Below are 21,908 nucleotides of genomic sequence, written 5' to 3' on the forward strand. Positions count from 1 at the left end.
TGTGAAAGACTATATATCCAACTTGTATGAGAGTCCTAGAAACATATGCGGGTCAATGGCAAATTCCTTCAAAATAATCTGAAAAAAAACACAATTTACTTATACATGTATATATAAGTATAATGGGTATATTATTAAAAAAGTATCCCTAGTAAAATGTTCCAATTCACTTTACATGATAAACACAAGAATATGCACATGAAAATGCATCATTTTTTGAAAGTTACAAAATAAAGGTAAAACAATATAGATTAAAATAATGCATCTGAATTCGATGCAAATTATTACCAAATAAAAGTATGTGTAAATTACAACACACCTAAAATAATGTCAATAGTATGTTCAGTAACAAAACTAATCTCATACAATATATGTACCTCATATGAAACATACCCAATTAACCAAAAAAAAATTTTCAATTACATGTAAATACATGTATAGTTCTTTGATAGTAAGGAATCAGAATAATCAACAAAAAAATCATATTCTGAGAACTCCACATTCTTTGTAACGTAATAAGTGGTGACACTCAATACAGTTTATGACAGGTTTTCATATTTACTGGAAGATAAAGTCTTCAAATTCAAGAACTTCTTTTTGGACTTCAATCTGAAAAAGTAAGAAAATTTTAATAAAGAGGTTTTTAAAGGTTTTGAACAAGCTCCCCATTTTTTTCCAACTCATTTCTCCCTTTATACCTAGGACCCCCCTCCCCTCCAATTTAGATTTTAATATTATTTTCAATTACTGTATAAACAGCTATATTTTGTTGCATTTTTTTTTTAATGAATTCAATGCTGCAGTAACAAAATGTAGATAATCAAAGATGACAAAGCTCAACAAACATAATCCACTGTACCTTGTTTTCCTGGTCTGTCCATGGAAACACCTCGTCCAGTGCCTGCTGTCATCAACCTTCCAGCACCACCCCTCATCACCTGATGTCCTCTGATACTCTGTCCTCTCCCAATCATGTTCAACGAATTGTTCATTTTTTCACTGCCATGCCGTACTGAATCTGCCCTCCCTCTGCCAACCCCTGTAATCCCCTGACCAACACCCATCCCCACACCCTCCAAGGAGGGCTGTTCCCCAGCTGTGGCTGACTGACCTCTGCCAACCCCTGTGGAGGATAAGGAAAAGGTGAACACAGTGTGTGGTTGTTGTTTGGTTGACTGTGGTTTGGGGACGTAGGTCTGGGGAGCTTTTTTAGGAATCCTTAACTCCCCCTCCTCCTCTTCTTCCTGGTTTGGATCACCTGTTGTCTGCTCTCCTGGTTTATCTGGATTTTTAAAGTACCTAAAATGACAATCAGAAAATAATTTTATTTTTATTACGATTGAGGTGGGTTTGAAAAAATTTGAAATTTTTGGTTACAATATCTTTCTTTTTTTTTTATTACTAAACACTTGTATGTAGATATACCTTCTTTCCTCTGGTGGTAAAGCATATTGTGCCTTCATGTGTTTTTTCTCTGCTGATGTAAGTCTAGTTGAAAAAAAAAATCATTTTAAATATTTAAATGATCAGGGAAATTTATTTTTGAAAATGGCGTATTATCTAATAAAGCTTACCCTTGTAGTTGAATTCCTTCCATTTTGGCAAAAATATTTGGATCCACTCCAATACGAGGAAGAAGAGGAATTTCTAGAAATAAGAAAAATGTTAAGATAATGTATTAAAACAGGAATATTTTCCTTATAAAAAATCTTCTCATTTACATGTCCATTATTTATTTACGGTAAGTGATAATCATTATTTTTTTTTTTTTTTTTTTGATATTTGATGTAGAATACAATAAATTAAATTCTGCATTCCAGAAGGCAGTGTGATTCTATATGATGAACTGATTGTACGAGTCTGACACCTTTCTCCCAGTCATCATCAGCCTTTAAGTCTATTTGACTGTACGTGGGTAACTTTGTACAACCAGTAAACAGTGTGCTTCCTTCCTTCTTCTGTGCATCTGATTTAAAAAAAAAAACCAATTTTAAAACAATGAGTAATAAAACACGAAAAAATATTTCCATCAGTCACTGACTTAATTCTATATTCAAACAAATTTTTAACTTGTAAATCAATGCTGTAACATTATATGGTGCATGTACACTATTGTAAATATATATATCCATGGGGTCATAATTCGGCTGAAGGACAGACTCTGTTCAATCCGCGGATAGAAAATTATGCAGATTTCTTGGATTGTCATAGGATTTCTTATATGTAGGTACTTTTAGTACGCTGTGACAAATTTTCACAGAAAAATTGTTGCTGTATAGATAGTAACAAAAAGAGAATCCCAAAAGGAAACTAGAAATATGTCCAACGGCCCCACCGAGGGTATATTAGTAATGCAACATGAAATTTTGTATTAGTGTACGAAATTAATGAGAATATCTTGAATAGTTTCTTTAAAATTGAAATCTAAAAAGTTGGATATAGATGATAAATTCTCACCAAATTATGTAAAAGTGCATAAGCTTACATAAATATATCTTAAATGATTTCTTTAAAACTTAGCAAAATGCAAATTTAAGAAAAGTGAGGTAAAGGTCACAGGAAAGTTCAAGATCAAATATTTTTGATGCAGTTGAATAGTTCTCACAAATACGTATCAGCATATTAAGTTTGATAAAAATATTTTGAATGGTTTATTTAAAACAGAGCTAAACATTTACTTAAAATAAATGAAGTTAAGGTCAAAGGAAAGGTCAAGGTCAAAAAATGTTGATGCAGTTGAAAAGCTTACATCAGTATGTATTAACATATGAAGTTTGATAAAAATATTATGGTTTCTTTAAAACTGAGTTAAACACAAATTGAGAAAAGTAAGGTCAAGGTCAAAGGAAAGGTCAAGGTCAAAAAATGTTGTGCAATTGAATAGCTCTCATCAGTATGTATCAGCATATAAAGTTTGATTACACTGTTCTGAATAGTTTCTTAAAAACTGAGCTAAACACTAATTTAAGAAAAGTGAGGGCAAGGTCAAAGGAAAGGTTAAGGTCAAAAATTGTTGATGCAGTTGCATAGCTCTCATTGGGATGTATCAGCATATGAAGTTTGATAAAAATATCTTGAATTGTATCTTTAAAACTGAGCTAAACACTCATTTAAGAAAAGTGAGGTCAGGGTCAAAAGAAAGGTCAAGGTCAAAAAAATGTTGTTGCATATGAATAGTTTATATCAGTTTGTATCAACATATAAAGTTTGATTACACTACCTTGAATGGTATCTTTAAAACTGAGCTAACACTAATTTAGGAAAAGTGAGGTCAAGGTCAAAGGAAAGGTCAAGGTAAAAAAATGTTGATGCAGTTGCTTAGTTCTCATCAATATCTATCAGCATATGAAGTTTGAAAAAAATGTCATGGATAGTTTCTTTGAAATTGAGCTTTGAACTGAGCTCACTAGATGTTATCTTTAAGTAAACAAAATCTGTGAAATCACTTGTATTTATTTTGGTGGGGGTTTAATTTTCATTTTCCCCATGATATGAAAAGACCCACAAATTTATCTCCTCCACAAAGTGTTAACACTGTATTCAACTTACAACACTCATTCCTTCGGTCAGAAAATCAAATCCCCAGGAACCAGTATTTTTCCATCAAACCACAAAAGTTTGACCCCCCAAAAATTGTGATTTTTATTGTCATTCATTTAAGAAATAAGGTATCATTTTAAAACATCTATCAGGCTATAAATACGGGTTGTTCACGAGATCAAATTCCATAAAGCCCGAAGGGCTTTATGGTAAATTTGATCTCGTACCAACCCGTATTTATAGCCCTATAGATGTTTTAAAATGATACCTTATTACTTATATTTACATTTGTGATCTATTTATATTTTATATTTGTCTGTTTATAATCTTTAACGTCTGAAATGTTTTTATTTTTCAAACTCAATGGAACGTTTTTAATCCATTGATTGCGCATCGACCCTTTATGACGTCACTGAGAAATTACGTCGTGCGTTTATGACGCGAGGAACCTGTATTTATACGGATATAGATACGCATTGCTTTCAGTAGTGTTATTTAAAGGAAAACATTTGCAAATGTAAATATATAAAAATGGATTCCAAAAAACATTTCTCATTATCTACATGTAAGTCTTCAGGTTGTGCATATAAAGAAGTTTTTGTATATACAATAAAAAAGTCATATGTGCATCTTCTTAAATGACACATCAATCAACAGAAACATTTAAAATGTATACATGTACAACAATTTAATTGGCTTCATTGCTAAATTTGCCAGAAGAGTTAAAAAATATATTCAGTGATTTTCAGTGATTTTCATATTCACCAAAAGCGATATTCTGTTCCAGTCGTGGTTTATCTGGGCAGTTTTCCAGGTGGTACCGTAGCTCAGGTTTTGGCACCACATGAGTGGCATTCAAGGGACAGCTGGCATACTCTGAACATGGATGGTTCTACAAGCAGAATCTAAACATATATACCATAAATTCACCTTAATCACCAATATATGTACCATGAGTTAAGGTTGACCTTCTGATAAAAGAGATAACTATCACAGAAATAAATGACTTATTCCTTTTGAAATTTTCAAGTTAAATGGCCATTTCTGTCAAATTTTGCCCTGAAAACTTTGCTGAAATTGTGTTTATTTTAATTTTGAATAACATTTCTTTTTGTATGTAATGTAAAATTATTGTTGCAAAATTTCCTGAGTGAACAACTGCACCTAAATCTTTATGTAATTGTGAATTACATAATTATGTAGCATAAGTTACTTTTAAGTAAGATGAATAAATCTTTCAATTATGTACCATAATTCATACAATTACACCATTGTCGGATACCCTCAGGTGATCTTGTGATGAGTAAAAGATGAGATCACCCGTAGGTATCCGATGATGACAATGTACTTCTGAAGAACATAAATCCTCTAGAAAACAACAAACCCACTACCTACACTACATGTAAATGAAATATATACAACTTATAGTTCATCCAATGATAATACAGTAAAACTTTAAAAATTTATCTTCGAGTTCAATAGTTTTCCTATGAATTGGGTTTCAAATATAAAAAATACTCACAAACTAATGCCAGTTCAATATTTCAAAAATTTAGATCTTTAAAAATTCGTTATAAAAGATGCACATTTCCTTATTTTTAACCTCTAGGGGACACAAAATCAGTTCGCTATAACCGTAAATTCGCTATATCTTAATTCATAATTGTATCCATAAATTTCATAAGGAATTGTTTAAAATTTTTCCAGTTATTGCAAAAAAATTTGCGATATCCATAAATTCACTATTATAATATATATCCATGTTCACACTAAACGAGATTTACTGTACATGTATTGCAAAACGTTTATAATGAAGTGCCAGGGACAGACAATTTCGCTTTGTTATAAACATAATTCATTATATCCATTAAGTTTCACAATATATTTTAAAGCCACAGGAAATGAAAATCACTTAGCTGTATTTAGCATCCATTCGTTATAAGCAAGTTCACTATAAGCGTGTTATACTGTAAACATTTAAGGCACATTTAAAAAAAAAAATCTTATGTAGATGTATAGCAAATATATGTTTCTAACCCTATCTCATACCAGTAATTTCCGGATTATGTTACCTTGTTTAATAATTTATTAGTTTAGTACTGTAAAATCACTCATTTCTTGAGGTGAAATTTTCATGGTTTGAGGGGAAATGTGGGTTTGAGGGGATTTGATTTTGTGGTTTCATAAGTGTTCAATAACTTTTATATTCTGTAAAACTTCCCAATGCATATTATATTGTAATAAATCAAGCATGTACCTCTACTATAATTATAATTAACATGCCTCTGATACATATTTTTACATAGAAAAGCTCTATTAAATTTGACTGACCCTCCTGCATCTGATGAGGTGATATGGCATGCGCTTGGCTCTTATCATTTCACATTTGTTGTATGGGCAGGGGATCTCTTGCTCAGGATCATATATTTTGTACTGCGCCATTTAGGATGTATACGTCTGTAATTTAAGCAATAAGGAATGAATCATTAGTACTAATATAAATAAAGTGAAGATGCGGTTTTTAAAATAAAATTTTGCTGCAGATTCTGCAGAAGTTAAAAACACAAGGCTGTATTTTTTCCCAATAATTTACACGTATCTAGTTTTGACTATTATCAAAACTTGCAAACCTCACCTCTAAAAATGACATTTACATGTATTGTAATAAATTACTGTTCATTTTGATGCATTAGTTCAATTCCTCATTCAATGAATGCTGTTTACTTACAATAAAAGGTCCATGGGCTATAATGCTCACCTGGATCACCTTGATCCTGCTGTTGTTCAGATTTTGCTTTTCTTCAGAGGAAAAGTTTTAATTTTTTTTCTCCTTTTATATTATTATGTAAAATTTTCATCCCCTACTGTAGCCCCACCCTACCCCAAGTGGCCAAGATTTGAATAAATTTGAATCTTCACTACCCAAGGATGTCCTCATATAACTTATTATGGCCTAGTTGTTATAGCAAAGATTTTAAAAATTTTTCTTTCTTTTTTTCTCAAATATTTCCATTTAAATTTAATCCCCACTCTACCTCAAAATATCATATGATCTGAACAAATTTAAATCTGCATTTCCTGAAAATGCTTGTATATTATTATGACATATAAGGCCAAACTTGTTAAGAAAAAACTTGTTGAGAAAAGGTTTACTAAATATTCCTATGTAAAACTTTTATCCCCTATTTGTGGCCCCATCCTACCCCTGGGAGCCTTGATTACACAACCTTGGAATCTTCACCAAGTGAGAATGCTTGTATATCAATACAACTAACCATGACACTTCTTTTTCTTAAGAAGATTCAAAAGTTTTTTTTTATATATATTTCTATATATATTTCCATGTAAAACTTTGATCTTCCATTGAGCCCCTCTTTGGCTCAGGTGAGGTAAACAAGAGGCCCATGGGCCACATCGCTCACCTGAGTAACTTTGGCCATGCTGTTCTTTACCAGATTTCTTCCCTTGTAATACCTACTGTGGCCCCGCCCTACCCCCAGGGGTCATAATTTGAATAATTTACAATCTACACTATCCGAGGATGCTCACATAAGTTTCAGCTTTTCTGGCCCAGTGGTTCTTGAGAAGAAGATTTTTAAAGATGTTTCTTATATATTTCAATGTAAAACTTGGATTCCCTATTGTAGCCCCGCCTACCCCCGGGGGTCATGATTTTAACAATTTAGAATCTACACTACTTGAGGATGCTTCCATATAAGTTTCAGCTTCTTTGGCCCAGTGGTTCTTGAGAAGAAGATTTTTCCTATATATTTCAATGTTAAACTTGGATTCCCTATTGTGGCCCTGCCCTATCCCCGGGGTCATGATTTTAACAATTTAGAATCTAAACAAGTAGAGGATGCTTCCACATAAGTTTCAGCTTTTCTGGTTCAGTGGTTCTTGAGAAGAAGATTTTTAAAGATTTTTCTTATATATTTCAATGTAAAACTTGGATTCCCTATTGTGGTCCCGCCCTACCCCCAGGGGTCATGATTTGAACAATTTACATTCTACACTATCCGAGGATGCTTCCACATAAGTTTCAGCTTTTCTGGCCCAGTGGTTCTTGAGAAGAAGATTTTTCCTTTATATTTCAATGTAAAACTTGGATTCCCTATTGTGGCCCCGCCCTACCCCTGGGGGTCATGATTTGAACAATTTAGAATCTACACTATTTGAGGATGCTTCCACATAAGTTTCAGCTTTTCTGGCCCAGTGGTTCTTGAGAAGAAGATTAAGATTTTTCTTACATATTTCAATGTAAAACTTGGATTTCCTATTGTGGTCCCGCCCTACCTCAGGGGGTCATGATTTTAACAATTTAGAATCTACACTATCCCAGAATGCTTCCATATAAGTTTCAGCTTTTCTGGCCCAGTGGTTCGTGAGAAGAAGATTTTTTAATGACCCCACCCTATTTTTATCTTTTCTTGATTATCTCCCCTTGTAAGGGAACTTGGCCCTTTATTTTAACAATTTAAACTCTCCTTTGCCCAAGGATAATTTGTGCCAAGTTTGGTTAAAATTGGCCCAGTGGTTCTTGAGAAGAAGTTGAAAATGTGAAAAGTTTACAGACGGACGGACGGACAGCTAGACAGACGGATGGACAATGGACAACGGGTGATCAGAAAAGCTCACTTGAGCTTTCAGCTCAGGTGAGCTAAAAAGGGACCCCCCCCCCCCAACAAGCTAATAAACACACAATAGTTATTTAACTAGTTTTGACAATCTTTTCTTTCTTTTTTTTTTAAATTAATGCTTCATCCCTTTCATTTTTTTTTCACTTTCACTCACAGAATATTATGTACCTCAGATCGATGAATTTACACGTAGCATCTGATAACACAATCTATCATCATGCACATAGTAGAAGGTTATGGGGGGGGGGGGTGCCCTTCCTTTTCTTCTTGAACATAATCTTTTACTGTTCATTTAATATGAATGTGCTATTTTTTTCTGGCTTCCTTTCCCCATTCCTTTGTAACAGCATTAATTTCTATGCAAAATTGTTAATTTACAAAGTAATCATTTTTTTGGCTAAAATTTTACCGTGTTCATAATCATTGTGACTGTATCAAGAAATTCGATTGGTACTCACCATGTTGCGCCGTTCTGCCGTTTGGCCACAAAATGCAAGTAATACAAAAAGTAGGTAAAAATAGCTACTTTGAATAGGTTTAAATACCTGTATGTAGCTATTAATAGCTACCTAAGTAGAAATAGTCTGTGGACTGGACCTGTTAAAAACTTCTAAATCATCATTTATGTTTTAATTTAAATCCTCATATTCAGACAGGCATTAACCCTTTAACCCCCAGAGACGCATTTGGACGCATTTTCACCATCACAGATATTACATTGTTGGTGTTTTCTAAATATTCGAGTTATAACAAAACAATTTATATTTTCTGAAACTAGAGAAGAAACTAAACATTTTTTTACTTAAAGTTTTTCTGTGCCTTGTTAAGAAATTATCATAAACTTGAAGTTAATATTGCACATCCTTGAAGGAAGTTGATAAAATTACACATAAATGACCAATTTTGTGCTATCTTCTGTTGGCTTTATCTTAGTTACAACACAAAATAAAACAATAAAGTGCCCCGCCACAGCATGATACACCCGTCAAATATTGTTCAATTGTCATAAACAGTATAGAATGCAAGAAAATCATGTCTACCTTGATACAAGGATTTGAAGGATTTTTCCATTCCTTATAATATTCGTTTATACATCTCCTGTGGTGTAGACATTAATTATAACAAATATTACATTATAGATCCTCAACTGGTTGTGTTAGAGCTTGACAAATGCCCATCTGCACCCCTCCCCCCCCCCCCCCCCCCAGCTTTCAGATTTGTGAGACATGATGCTCTGAATTAGTTGATATTTTCAAAAAATTCAATAAAAATATCATATTACACAATATCAATTTAGTCTTAACAACTTTATCTATTTCAAATTAATATTAAAAATAAAAGGCTGACCATCAAATGACATATGCTATAAACTGACAAGCAGTTCTTCTGTCTAATTCCCAAAGGATACAGATAAGAGCTGCTTGATCAGAGATCCTCTAACAGAAATGATTGAGACAGCTAGCCTCCCTACACTGAACTCATTAATTAATCTTTAACTGGATGCATGTCCACTCATTACTCCCAACAGATGAATGGATCTATACATGCTATCTGCTTTGTAGTGCAATAAAAATGCATATTTATGTCATTCTGAAATTAAATTTGAAAACAAAGATCTTTTTTATAATTTGTTGAAAAGATTTATAAAAGGAAACAAAAAACTTGTGTAATCTTGATGTTCATCTTCATTTTTAATAAGGTTCCAGCATTACTCTTAGATTTGTAGGGACTATCTACCATAATTAAAACTTTTTTGTTTAAAATACTTGATTTTTTTTAGATTTAATGTCAGACTGGTTTTAAGCTGCAATTCATACGAACAACAGGCATGCTGATTCCAATATCACCCCCCTCCCTAGTATAATTAGTTTTAATTAAATTATACAATATCAAATTAGTTTATTATACAATATCAAATTAATTTATCATACAAAATCAAATAAGTTTTAATTACTTTTCACGAATTACTTTTCACGAAATTCATTTTAAAAGTTAGGCTAGCCAACAATTTAATCCAACTTGGCTGATTCTTTTTGCCCAGTTCCCAAGAGATATAGATAACACCTGCTTGATCAGAGATGCTCTACCAGTTAGCTCCTCACACTAAACTCATTAATCATTAAGAAATGCCTAAAAGTTGGGAATTTTCCCTACATTTGTTATTACGGACATTATAAGGTACGTGCATCAGTTACAGAGATAATTTCTTGTTGAATTTTGGAACTTTTACAAATAAAACACACAAAATGCACTATGACGTCATTTGACATTTTACATGCACAATGAAATCGTTTATAAGTGAAGTGTAAAACAAACTGATTATTTTGATATATGGAACAGATTTATTTTTTTTTAAGGTTTCACCACCAAAGGTCAACATGACCAGAAATTTATTTTTACAACAGCTCCAAAATTATGTGAGGTATAAAGTTTAAACTTTCACAGTTTATAAATATATCATTGATTAACAGATAGAAAGTATCACTTAAAAACAAATATACAAAAAAATATATTTTTTGAGAAAAAACAATTTCAAAAAATTTGCATATTTTTAAAACATGCACCTGCTTAATTCTGTACTCTTAGTGAAAACCATCATTGAAGAAGTAATATATGTTTATCAATGAAGGGCAAGTTGGATGAATGGTCTCTGAAAGGCTGTTATTGAAAGCATGACATGTATAAAGACAAGACCCCTTTAAAATCCACCATTTGCAATGTACTTTCGGTTTCAAATCTTAACATTTGGACAAAATAAACAGGGAAAACAACTTTCCAGAGGCTATCGAAGTCCAACTTGCCTTTCATTGATAAACGTTTATTGTTTCTGCAATGATGGCTTTCACTAAAAGTACGAAATTAATTAGGTGTATTTTTTAAAAATATATGCATTTTTTTTAAAAGAATTTTTCTCGATAAATACTTTCTTTAAGTATTTGTTATCAAGTGATACTTTCTATATGTTAATCAATGATATATTTATAAACTGTAAAAGTTTGAACTTTATAAACCACATGGTTTTCGAGCTATTGTAAAAATAAATTTTTGGACACGTTGACCTTTGGCAAAACCTTAAATGAATTATTTGTAAAGAAGAGTTAATGTACGATGCATTTTGAGCCATAAACATGTAATAAAAGGAATTTTCCTTAACTTTGGGAGAGATATTATATACATGTACTAATAGTCTTCTTTGGTCCAATGCCCCGATTGTGCTCACCCATTGTATCAGAAATCCCTGTCGAATTCTGTGCGAGTCCTGCATGTAGTAGGAATAATTAATCAAATAATAAAATATTATTGCTACCATTTTCCTAATCTTCGGATTTCTTATTTGTAAAAATGAAATAAATATACAAGCATAAAAATCTTTCTTTTAAACACCATTTTAAATTTGCTTTTTTTCGAGTACTAGTATTTTAAATGTACTTTGAAAAGAAAAGTGCATTTTTAGGAAAACGACAGGATAGACAACAGAGTTAGCCTTTATTATTATTTTTTAATGATTAAAAGATGAAGAAACTGTCACAATAAAAAAATTATCAAAAGCCTCCATAATTATAATGAAATCATGGGGAATAGTAGTGGGTTTTAAATTTTCTTGTCGATTTTTGTTTCCTGCACAAATTGCATGGAAACGACACGAAAATTTTTCTTTTTTTCAAATGAACATGAAAATCAAAAAAATAAAAGATACATCGTGATATTTTGAATTTTTTAAAAAAATCAGACTTTCGTTTGAATTATTTCCCTTTCTGTTACCACGGTTGTTTTGTAAGCAGGAGGAGGGGACAGGGGGATAGCATGGAAGTACATCTAAGTTCAGGAAGCAATTCAGATTCCGACATTTCTACTGCGACTTTGAATAAAGAAATAGAAGAGAATGGTGTTTTGTCAGACACACACAGAGATGCCGTCATTGAGTTGTAAGAAACTCGTTTATCTGTGTAAACCATAATAAGATGGATAGGGCTCCCCCTCCAATAACCATTCCCTTTATATTGCAGCTTCAAATTGCTTACGACACTCAGACAGCTGTAAAGCCAAAGACTTGCAGATAATGGACATTGTGTAATTGTATAAACTCTTTCTATCAAATAAATTGACCAGTATAACTAAAAACTAATTGACTGCATGCTTTGTTTTAATACTATCACTAAATCCTCTTTTATGGAAGTATTATTTGTAAATTTGTTTGTATTTCTGGGAAGAAAAAAGGGGAAAACACATATTTTCAGAAATTATGGGTCTTATTCGTTGCTAAGGCTACTGTGACGTCATTCTACTCTGCTTAACTAAATACTTTAGAATTTTACCTTTCAGAAAATATATAGGTTGCTTTATGTAAAAGTAACTAGGAAATGTCTAAATTTCTATTTGAATTTTTTTAGTTGGTTTTGCAAAGAAATGCAAAATCCCTGGTAGTTAAGGACATACGCAACGTAGTTTGAACTTTATTGTCTTTTTCCCTGGAGTTGAAGAGTTTCAATACTTAAAATAATTGTGTGCTACATTTTTATGTCTATATATGCTTTTGTACACTTCATCTAAAACAAGTTTTAATAAACAAAACATGTAGAATATATGATCAGTAATTTTTGTGTATTTTTCTTTGAATTATACGAGAATTTTCGTCAATTGATATCTTTTCAAAACCCCTGGTAATACATGCTGATTTTTTGTCCACGAACATCTGATGGCACTACAATCTTAAATAAAGAATATCTGGAAAAATTATCAGTAGGTAAGGTACGTTGCATATGTCCTTAAAGGGTTAACAGAACAAATAACCACCATCTTGATACAGACTCCCTTTTGCAGGTTGGGACCAATTGCCAAATGGGATATAATAGCCTGTTTTGAATATATCCCTAATGGGATATAAATTTACAGTGCAAAAAATTAAATTTTTTATTTTGGCTATAAATATCATCAGGGACCTATATATAGGTCCCTGATATCATAAATTCGCATCAACATACTTATAAAGGAATAGCTTTTGGTTTACAAGGTTTTCTGTATGCCCACTGTTTAGGAGATTGATCCCTTGGAAGTTTTTAAACTTCTTGGGGATCAATCTAACAAAATGTAGGGTTGCAGAAAAACTTGTATGCCAAAATTTATTCCTTTTTAAGAATTCTGATGCGGATTTATGATATTTATAGCCAAAATGAAAATTTCCATTTTATGCACTGTGAATTTATATCCCGTTTAAGATATCATATCCCAAACAGGCTATTATATCCCATTTGGGCGATTGGACCCAACCTGTTTTACTCGACAGGCAATGCTTGTGTTTGAATGAAATTGGCAATCGACAGGTCATTCTTACAGATTCTCGATTCCAAGTAGAGAGACGTTTTTCTCCGTACATGTAATTTATGCGTCCACTAATTACACTTCATCTTACCTTATCTGACTGACCAAATTACATCTTTTCTAAACTGTTACTCAAAAAAGACTGGGCAAATTCTCAGCTTCCCGCAATTTCATTACGTCATTTGACGTCTGAAGACAGTCGTTCGTGTAATAATTCATACAGTAAACTAACGGCAACACTGGTTTCTTCTTTATGCATGCACAATTTTTTCGGCATTTTAGACAATGGAAACTTTTTTAAAATTGCATACCCTAAGCAAATATAAAAAATGCACCCTGACTCACTCTGTTGGAACATTTTATACAACAAAACTATACATGTATCTAGTTCAATGACTTTATTTACCAATTAAAATACATGTAGGGCTCTCAAGGGATAAAAAGCAAGTACATTGTTAAAACCTATAAACGGTCAAAAACATGCAATATACATATGCGCAAGAGAAATGTGTTGCATGACAGAAAACAAACATAAAAAGGGGGAATAGATAGTTTTCAGTAGACCCAAATTAGCAAGAGTTATTTTCCGTTGGCCGCCATATTAGGGGGCAACATGCTCATATTACTTCAATATTACTTCATTATATACAACTTTAACTTTTTATACTGGGGTAGGAAGCATTGTTTTTCTGAAAAATATACATTTGTTAAAGCCTCCTTTATTTCATTATTTTTATTCTATAAAGATTTTCCCCCAAATATTTCTGCTACATCCTCTTAGATTTGTAAGACAAAGAGGAAAAATTACCAGGTTGACCACTAAGATGGCGGCCAAGGGAAATAACGAGAGAGAAAATACGTCATATGAAAACTATCTATAAACCAAATAATATATACATGTATATGTATGCATACAGATGTGTATGTATATACATGTATAAACAAATCTATATTTTGTTCAGAACTTATGTAAATTTAAACATACATATATTTACTCTTTCACATGCTATATTTTTATTTTGCAACCATCACAGACACTAGAGGATTGGGGGGCTGTTATCCCCTACTTTGAGGAATCCTGGGGATCCAACATTTTTAGCAAGTGTCAATATACAATTTGTAACAAATAAATAACTATTTTCATTGCGAAGTTCCCTTGCTGAGATTTTAATGAAGAATCATACTGCAGAAATAAAGTGCTACTGTGATACAAAATGAAAAAAGAAAGGCCTAGAAATATATTTACGTACATGTATTTTGAAGACTTTAATGTAGCACACAAACAAGAGGCCCAGGGGCCACATTGCTCACCTGAGCACTGTGGCTAGGAAAATCTGTTTAGTATTGAAAAGCTTAAATGCATAAGTGGTCCCAACCTACCCCTAAAAGGGAGTGGGAGGGGGGGGGGGGTATGATTTGAACAAAATTAAATCTACACTAACTAAGGATGCTTACATGATTTTTTGACTAACTGTGACTTCTTTTCTCTACAAGTTTGAACTTTCATTGTGGCCCCACCCTACCCCTGGAGGTCATGATTTGAACAAACTTGAATCTACACCACCTAAGGACGCTTCCATATAAATATGACCAATCATAGCTTTGCTGTTCTTGAGAAAACGATTTTTCCTATATATTGCTACATAAAACTTTGATTGTCCATTGTGGTCCCACCCTACCCCCGGGGGTCATGATTTGAACAAACTTGAATCTACACTACCTGAGGATGCTTCCAAATAAATATGACCAATCATAAGTTTGCTGTTCTCGAGAAGAAGATTTTTGAAGATTTTTCCTATATATATTCTCCTATGTTAAACTTTGATCATCCATTGTGGCCCCACCCAACCCCTGGGGGTCATGATTTGAACAAATTTGAATCTACACCACCTGCAGATGCTTCCATATAAATATTACCAATCATAGCTTTGCTGTTCTTGAGAAGAAGATTTTTGAAGACTTTTCCTATATACTCCTATGTTAATTAAAACTTAAATCTTCCATTGTGGCCCCACCCTACCCCCGTGGCTCATGACTTGAACAAACTTGAACCCACATCACCTGAGGATGCTTCCAAATAAATATGACCAATCATAGCTTTGCTGTTCTTGAGAAGAAGATTTTTGAAAATTTTTCCTAAATACACCTATGTAAAACTTTGATCTTCCATTGTGGCCCCACCCTACCCCTGGGGGTCATGACTTGAACAAAATTGAATCTAAACTACCTGAGGATGCTTCCATTTAAATATGACCCATCATTGCTTTGCTGTTCTTGAGAAGAAGATTTTTGAAGATTTTTCCTATATATTGCTACGTAAAACTTTGATTGTCCATTGTGGCCCCCACCCTACCCCCGGGGATCATGATTTGAACAAACTTGAATCTACTCCACCTGAGGATGCTTCCATATAAATATGACCAATCATAGCTTTGCTGTTCTTGAGAAGAAGATTTTTGAAGATTTTTCCTATTTATCCCTATGTAAAACTTTGATCGTCCATTGTGGCCCCACCCTACCCCCGGGGGTCATGATTTGAACAAATTTGAGTCTACACTACCTGACAATAATTCCACATGAGTTTCATCTTTCCTGGCCCTTTGGTTCTTGAGAAGAAGATTTTTCAATAATGCCATTTATTTTTTGATTTTTCGTAATTATCTCCCCTTGGAGGGGGGCGTGGCCCTTCATTTGAACAAACTTGAATCCCCTTTACCCAAGGATACTTTGTGCCAAGTTTGATTGAAATTGGCCCAGTAGTTCTGGAGAAGAAGATGAAAATGTGAAAAGTTTACGACAACACCAACGACAACGACGACAGACAACGGACAAATTTCAATCAGAAAAGCTCACTTGAGCCTTCGGCTCAGGTGAGCTAAAAATCATCTGAATATGTGTTTATTCTAAACATCCACATCACCTCACCATTTCTAACCTGTCTTAGCACCAACTAACTAAAGTTAGATCTATACCTTAAAAGAATATTTCAAAAGCATCTTGGTTTCAATTTTTTTAATTAAAGAGGATATTCACACATATTCAAACATATGTGCTTAATGTCAATGTATGAAATACTATTTACACGTTAATTATGAAGAAAACTATATACAAAACTCAAAAAAAAGAAAAAATCTCTGACACTAGTTGGAAAAAATTTGATCAACTTGCAAAAATCTCTAAATTTTTCTTGATTCATTCTCTTGTTGTAACTGATCTCTCTCAGCTGTCAAACTTCTCTTCATGCCAACTTTTGCAGCCTAAAAAATAAGAAAGTTTTATGAAGAACGAAACCCTTAGAGTGTATAATATGTGTACTGCATACTGTACCAAATGTAGGTCTCCTATATGGAACTGTACTCTGCACATTTGTATGTTCTAAATACATGTACTATACAGTGTATGTGTACTCATTACGTACAGTGTATGTGTACCCATTACGTACAGTGTATGTGTACTCATTATGTACAGTGTAAGTATACTGAATAATGTACAGTGTATGTGTACTCTTTATGTACAGTGTGAGTATACTGAATACTGTACAGTGTATGTGTACTGAAAACTGTACAGTGTATATGTACTGAATAATGTACAGTGTATGTGTACTCATTATGTACAGTGTATGTGTACTCATTACGTACAGTGTATGTGTACCCATTATGTACAGTGTATGTGTATTCATTATGTACAGTGTGAGTATATTGAATACTGTACAGTGTATGTGTACTGAAAACTGTACAGTGTATATGTACTGAATAATGTACAGTGTATGTGTACTCATTATGTACAGTGTATGTGTACTCATTATGTACAGTGTAAGTGTACTCATTATGTACAGTGTATGTGTATTCATTATGTACAGTGTAAGTATACTGAATACTGTACAGTGTATGTGTACTGAAACTGTACAGTGTATGTGTACTGAATAATGTACAGTGTATGTGTACTCATTATGTACAGTGTAAGTGTACCCATTATTTACTTAATTCAATTTCAATTTATTTATTGACAACACCATCATACATTGGCATACAGTCATGAATACAACAAAGAATAACATACATAAAATCAATAAAAAATTATTCCAGTAAGCATATCAGTTATGTTGAAGTTTTTCTTTTCTAATATCAAAGCACTTTTTCAGAAAGTTACATACTCTTCTGGCAATTTTAATACTTGGAGGGTTGATATGTCAATAATAGGGTTTTCCTTCATGTAACACTGAGCATTAAATATATCGCAATATTGTAATCTATACTGATCATAACTAGGACAATAAAGTATAAAACGTTTTTCAGTGTAAGTATACTGAATACTGTACAGTGTATGTGTACTCATTATGCACAGTGTAAGTGTACTTGTTATGCACAGTGTATGTGTTCTAAATTACAGTGCAACTAGTATGTGAACTAAATATTGTACATCATTGGTGCACAGAATATGTAGTGTATAGTTTATATGTATGAATGACAGAAACGAAAAAGATAAGTGTAGTGCTTTCCTGTATATTATTGGTCAAGAAGGCAGAGAAATATTCAACACAATGATAATACCAGATGAAGATGTTGACAAAATTGATACACTGTTCAGTAAGTTCAAAGACTATATTGTGCCCCTAGGGAACATATCACAGTTTGGAGACATAGGTTTCACACCAGAGTTCAAGGTAAAATAGAAACCATTGCCCAGTATGTCACAGATTGAAAATAATTTCAAAAAACTGCAAATTTGGTGCATTAGAAGATGAAATGCTAAGAGACAGAATTGTATGTGGAGTTTATTCAGAGAAAGTTGAAGAAAGATTACTTAGAGACAATGAACTCACATCAAAAAGCTTTAAGTATGTGTCGTGCTAATGAAGAGTCACAAAATAGATTAAAAGATCTACAACATGAGGAGCATGTTGATGCTGTAAAATCTAAACAGTCTGTTAAAGTGTCTACAGGAAACAAACCCTCACCCCAGAAATATATGAAGGGAAATGTGTATCAACCTAGAAAACAAAGTGTGCCAAATAAACCTACCAACACAAAATCCTTTACATTTGGAAAATGTGGAAGCCATCATGAAAAAGGATAATGCCCAGCATTTGGGAAAAAATGTAAGGCCAAATAAAAAAATATGTGTGGTTCCGGTTACCCGACCGTCCCTATTTTATTACCCCGACCCTAAACTTTTTTTGGCAATTTTCAAATTTCCAGAATTTTCCCCGATTTCCCTCATTGGCTCCGGTATTAGTTTTAGTTTCAGTAATGGTGGCCTTCTTTGACAACATCGTTTCAACACACAGTACAAGTGTTTTGTCAGTTACAAATATCACCACTTGAAAGAAAGCAATAGTATTATCTCACCAATTATCACCAATAGTTAATTCAAAAACATTCAATGATATTTTTGACGTGAAAAAAAAAAAAAAAAAAAAAAAAAAAACAAGAGGCCCATGGGCCACAGCGCTCACCTGAGTAACTTTGGCCTTGCTGTTTTTCACCTGATTCCCCCCCCCCCCCCCCCCCGTAGTACTTATTGTGGCCCCGCCCTATCCCCAAGGGTCATGATTTGAACAATTGGAATCTACACTACCCCAGGATGCTTCCAAGTAAGTTTCAGCTTATCTGGCCCAGTGATTCTTGAGAAGATTTTTAAAGATTTTTCCTATATATTTCAATGTAAAAATTGGATTCCCTATTGTGGCCCCGCCCTACCCCTGGGGGTCATGATTTGAACAATTTAGAATCTACACTTCCCCAGCATGCTTCCACATAAGTTTCAGCTTTTCTGGCCCAGTGGTTCTTGAGAAGAAGATTTTTAAAGATTTTTCCTACATATTTCAATGTAAAACTTGGATTCCCTATTGTGGCCCCGCCCTACCCCCGGGGGTCATGATTTGAACAATTTAGAATCTACACTACCCCAGCATGCTTCCACATAAGTTTCAGCTTTTCAGGTCCAGTGGTTCTTGAGAAGAAGATTTTTAAAGATTTTTACTATATATTTCAATGTAAAAATTGGATTCCCTATTGTGGCCCCGCCCTACCCCCGGGGGTCATGATTTGAACAATTTAGAATCTACACTACCCCAGCATGCTTCCACATAAGTTTCAGCTTTTCTGGCCCAGTGGTTCTTGAGAAGAAGATTTTTAAAGATTTTTCCTATATATTTCAATGTAAAACTTGAATTCCCTATTGTGGCCCCGCCCTACCCCTGGGGTCATGTTTTGAACAATTTAGAATCTACACTACCCCAGCATGCTTCCACATAAGTTTCAGCTTTTCTGGCCCAGTGGTTCTTGAGAAGAAGATTTTTAAAGATTTTTCCTATATATTTCAATGTAAAACTTGGATTCCCTATTGTGGCCCCGCCCTACCCCCGGGGGTCATGATTTGAACAATTTAGAATCTACACTACCCCAGCATGCTTCCACATAAGTTTCAGCTTTTCTGGCCCAGTGGTTCTTGAGAAGAAGATTTTTTAATGACCCCACCCAATTTTTGTATTTTCTTGATTATCTCCCCTTTGAAGGTGACCTGGCCCTTCATTTTTACAATTTAAACTCCCCTTAACATAAGGTTACTTTGTACCAAGTTTGGTTAAAATTGGCCCAGTGGTTCTTGAGAAGAAGTCAAAAATGTGAAAAGTTTACAGACGGACGGACAGACGGACGGACGACAGACAACGGGTGATCAGAAAAGCTCACTTGAGCTTTCAGCTCAGGTGAGCTAAAAAACCTAACTACCTACCCTAATTTGTTTGGAGGTGTAACCGGAACCACACATATTTTTTTATTTGGCCTAACAGAAGTTCTACAAACAGAAATTCTTAGATACTTACATGTAGGACATTTCGGCATTGAGAAAACGAAGGCTCGTACAAGAACTGTAGTTTATTGGATTAGAATGAACACAGACATTGCAGAGAAGATATCCAAATGTAACACCTGCATGGACTTTAGGAAAAAGAATCCAAAGATCCAAAGAAACCATTGCGACCAACACCTATCCCAAATGGTCTGTGGCAACTAGTAGGATCTGATTTATTTACACTGAACAATGAAGATTATTTGGTGATTGTAGATTATTACTCCAAATTCTTCGAATTAGCCAAACTTGAAAACACCAGAAGCAAAACTATCATCATGCACATGAAGTCAGCATTTGCTTGCCATGGTATCCCATTTGAAGTGAGAAGTGATAATGGACCGCAGTACATATCCAGAGATTTCAAGGATTTTGCCAAGAAATGGTCATTCAAACATACTACTTCAAGTCCTTACAATCCACAAGGAAATGGACTCGCTGAAAAAACTGCCCAGACAGTAAAACGTATGTTGGAAAAAGCCAGAATTGATGGAAAGGATCCATACATCAGTCTATTGGAATATTGCAATACTCCAACAGATGTTGACTCCCCAGTTCAACTACTGATGAGTAGACAACTTAGATCTATTCTACCTATCACCAAAGAACAGCTCAGACCTAAAGTTATTCCAGCAGAAAAAACTTATGAAAAGAGAAGAAACTCACAGAATCAACAAAAGTACTATTCTAACAGTGGACAGAAAGATCTTCCATATTTGAAACAAGGACATAAGGTGTGATTCCAACACAGAGGACAATGGATGCCAGGATACGTGAAAGATAAAATTCATGACAGATCCTATAACATTGAAAACTTGAATGGTGATAAAAATTGACTTGGCTATTAAAGAGGCTGAGTAATTCAGAAAAACTATCTGCCACTATTAAAGAGCCAACACTTTTGATACCTCCTCCTTTGTCAGAGTGTACCCCTTCTCCATCTTATCTTCCAGCAGCTGAATCTGCCTCAGCTTCTTCTCGATTCTCTTCAGCTTTTTGTCCCCATCCTTCACACTGTCATTTGATTCCAAGTCTTCTTCTGCTGTAGTTTTAAAAGGTGATTTAGATAACTATTTCACTACATGTACTTACTGTTTGCTTCAGCAATCCACATTCATTAAAATGTCTTCTTAAAAATAAGTAAATGTACAATGTCTTACCGTTTTTGTTTTGTTGAGGCATTGCAGCAATCACAGAGGAGACTGGGGATGACATTCCTGAAATTATCAAGAGTTCAGTATTAACTTCCTCTTCTCTGATGTTTCCAAAACAATTCAGGAGAAATGAAATCTTGTTTTAAATACAAAATATTTGCTTGTATATACTGTGAAATCACTAATTTTCATAGGGTTTGAATTTGTAACCCATGAATTCATGTCCTCCACGAAATGCAAAATTTCAAATGTTTAACAAATCAACAATTCGTCAACCATGAAATCAAATCCCCACAGACAGACATTTTTTCCTCAAACCTTGAAAAGTGGATCTCTTGAAAATATTTGATTTTACTGTAATTTAAAATTTTATAAAAACTAACATTTCTATAACATGTACCTG

General features: G+C 33.7%; 1 protein-coding gene across 1 annotated transcript in view; it reads right to left on the minus strand.

The window, feature by feature from the left end:
* Nucleotides 1-341: 341 nt before the first annotated feature.
* The window catches only part of LOC133187050 (uncharacterized), a 33,473-nt gene continuing 11,906 nt past the window's right edge, over nt 342-21,908 (minus strand). Inside the window, exons 8-17 of the mRNA XM_061322421.1 lie at nt 21,512-21,568; nt 21,260-21,393; nt 16,685-16,756; nt 5,872-5,982; nt 4,306-4,432; nt 1,868-1,966; nt 1,575-1,647; nt 1,426-1,488; nt 860-1,299; nt 342-609 (exon numbers count right to left, since the gene is read on the minus strand). Coding sequence (XP_061178405.1) covers nt 605-609; nt 860-1,299; nt 1,426-1,488; nt 1,575-1,647; nt 1,868-1,966; nt 4,306-4,432; nt 5,872-5,982; nt 16,685-16,756; nt 21,260-21,393; nt 21,512-21,568 — 1,181 coding nt within the window. The 3' untranslated portion in view covers nt 342-604. The remainder of the gene's footprint in view (nt 610-859; nt 1,300-1,425; nt 1,489-1,574; nt 1,648-1,867; nt 1,967-4,305; nt 4,433-5,871; nt 5,983-16,684; nt 16,757-21,259; nt 21,394-21,511; nt 21,569-21,908) is intronic.

Source organism: Saccostrea echinata, unplaced genomic scaffold (assembly GCF_033153115.1).
Source record: "Saccostrea echinata isolate AGI-Se365-2 ecotype Australia unplaced genomic scaffold, CSIRO_AGI_Sech_v1 ptg000014l, whole genome shotgun sequence".
Taxonomy (NCBI): domain Eukaryota; kingdom Metazoa; phylum Mollusca; class Bivalvia; order Ostreida; family Ostreidae; genus Saccostrea; species Saccostrea echinata.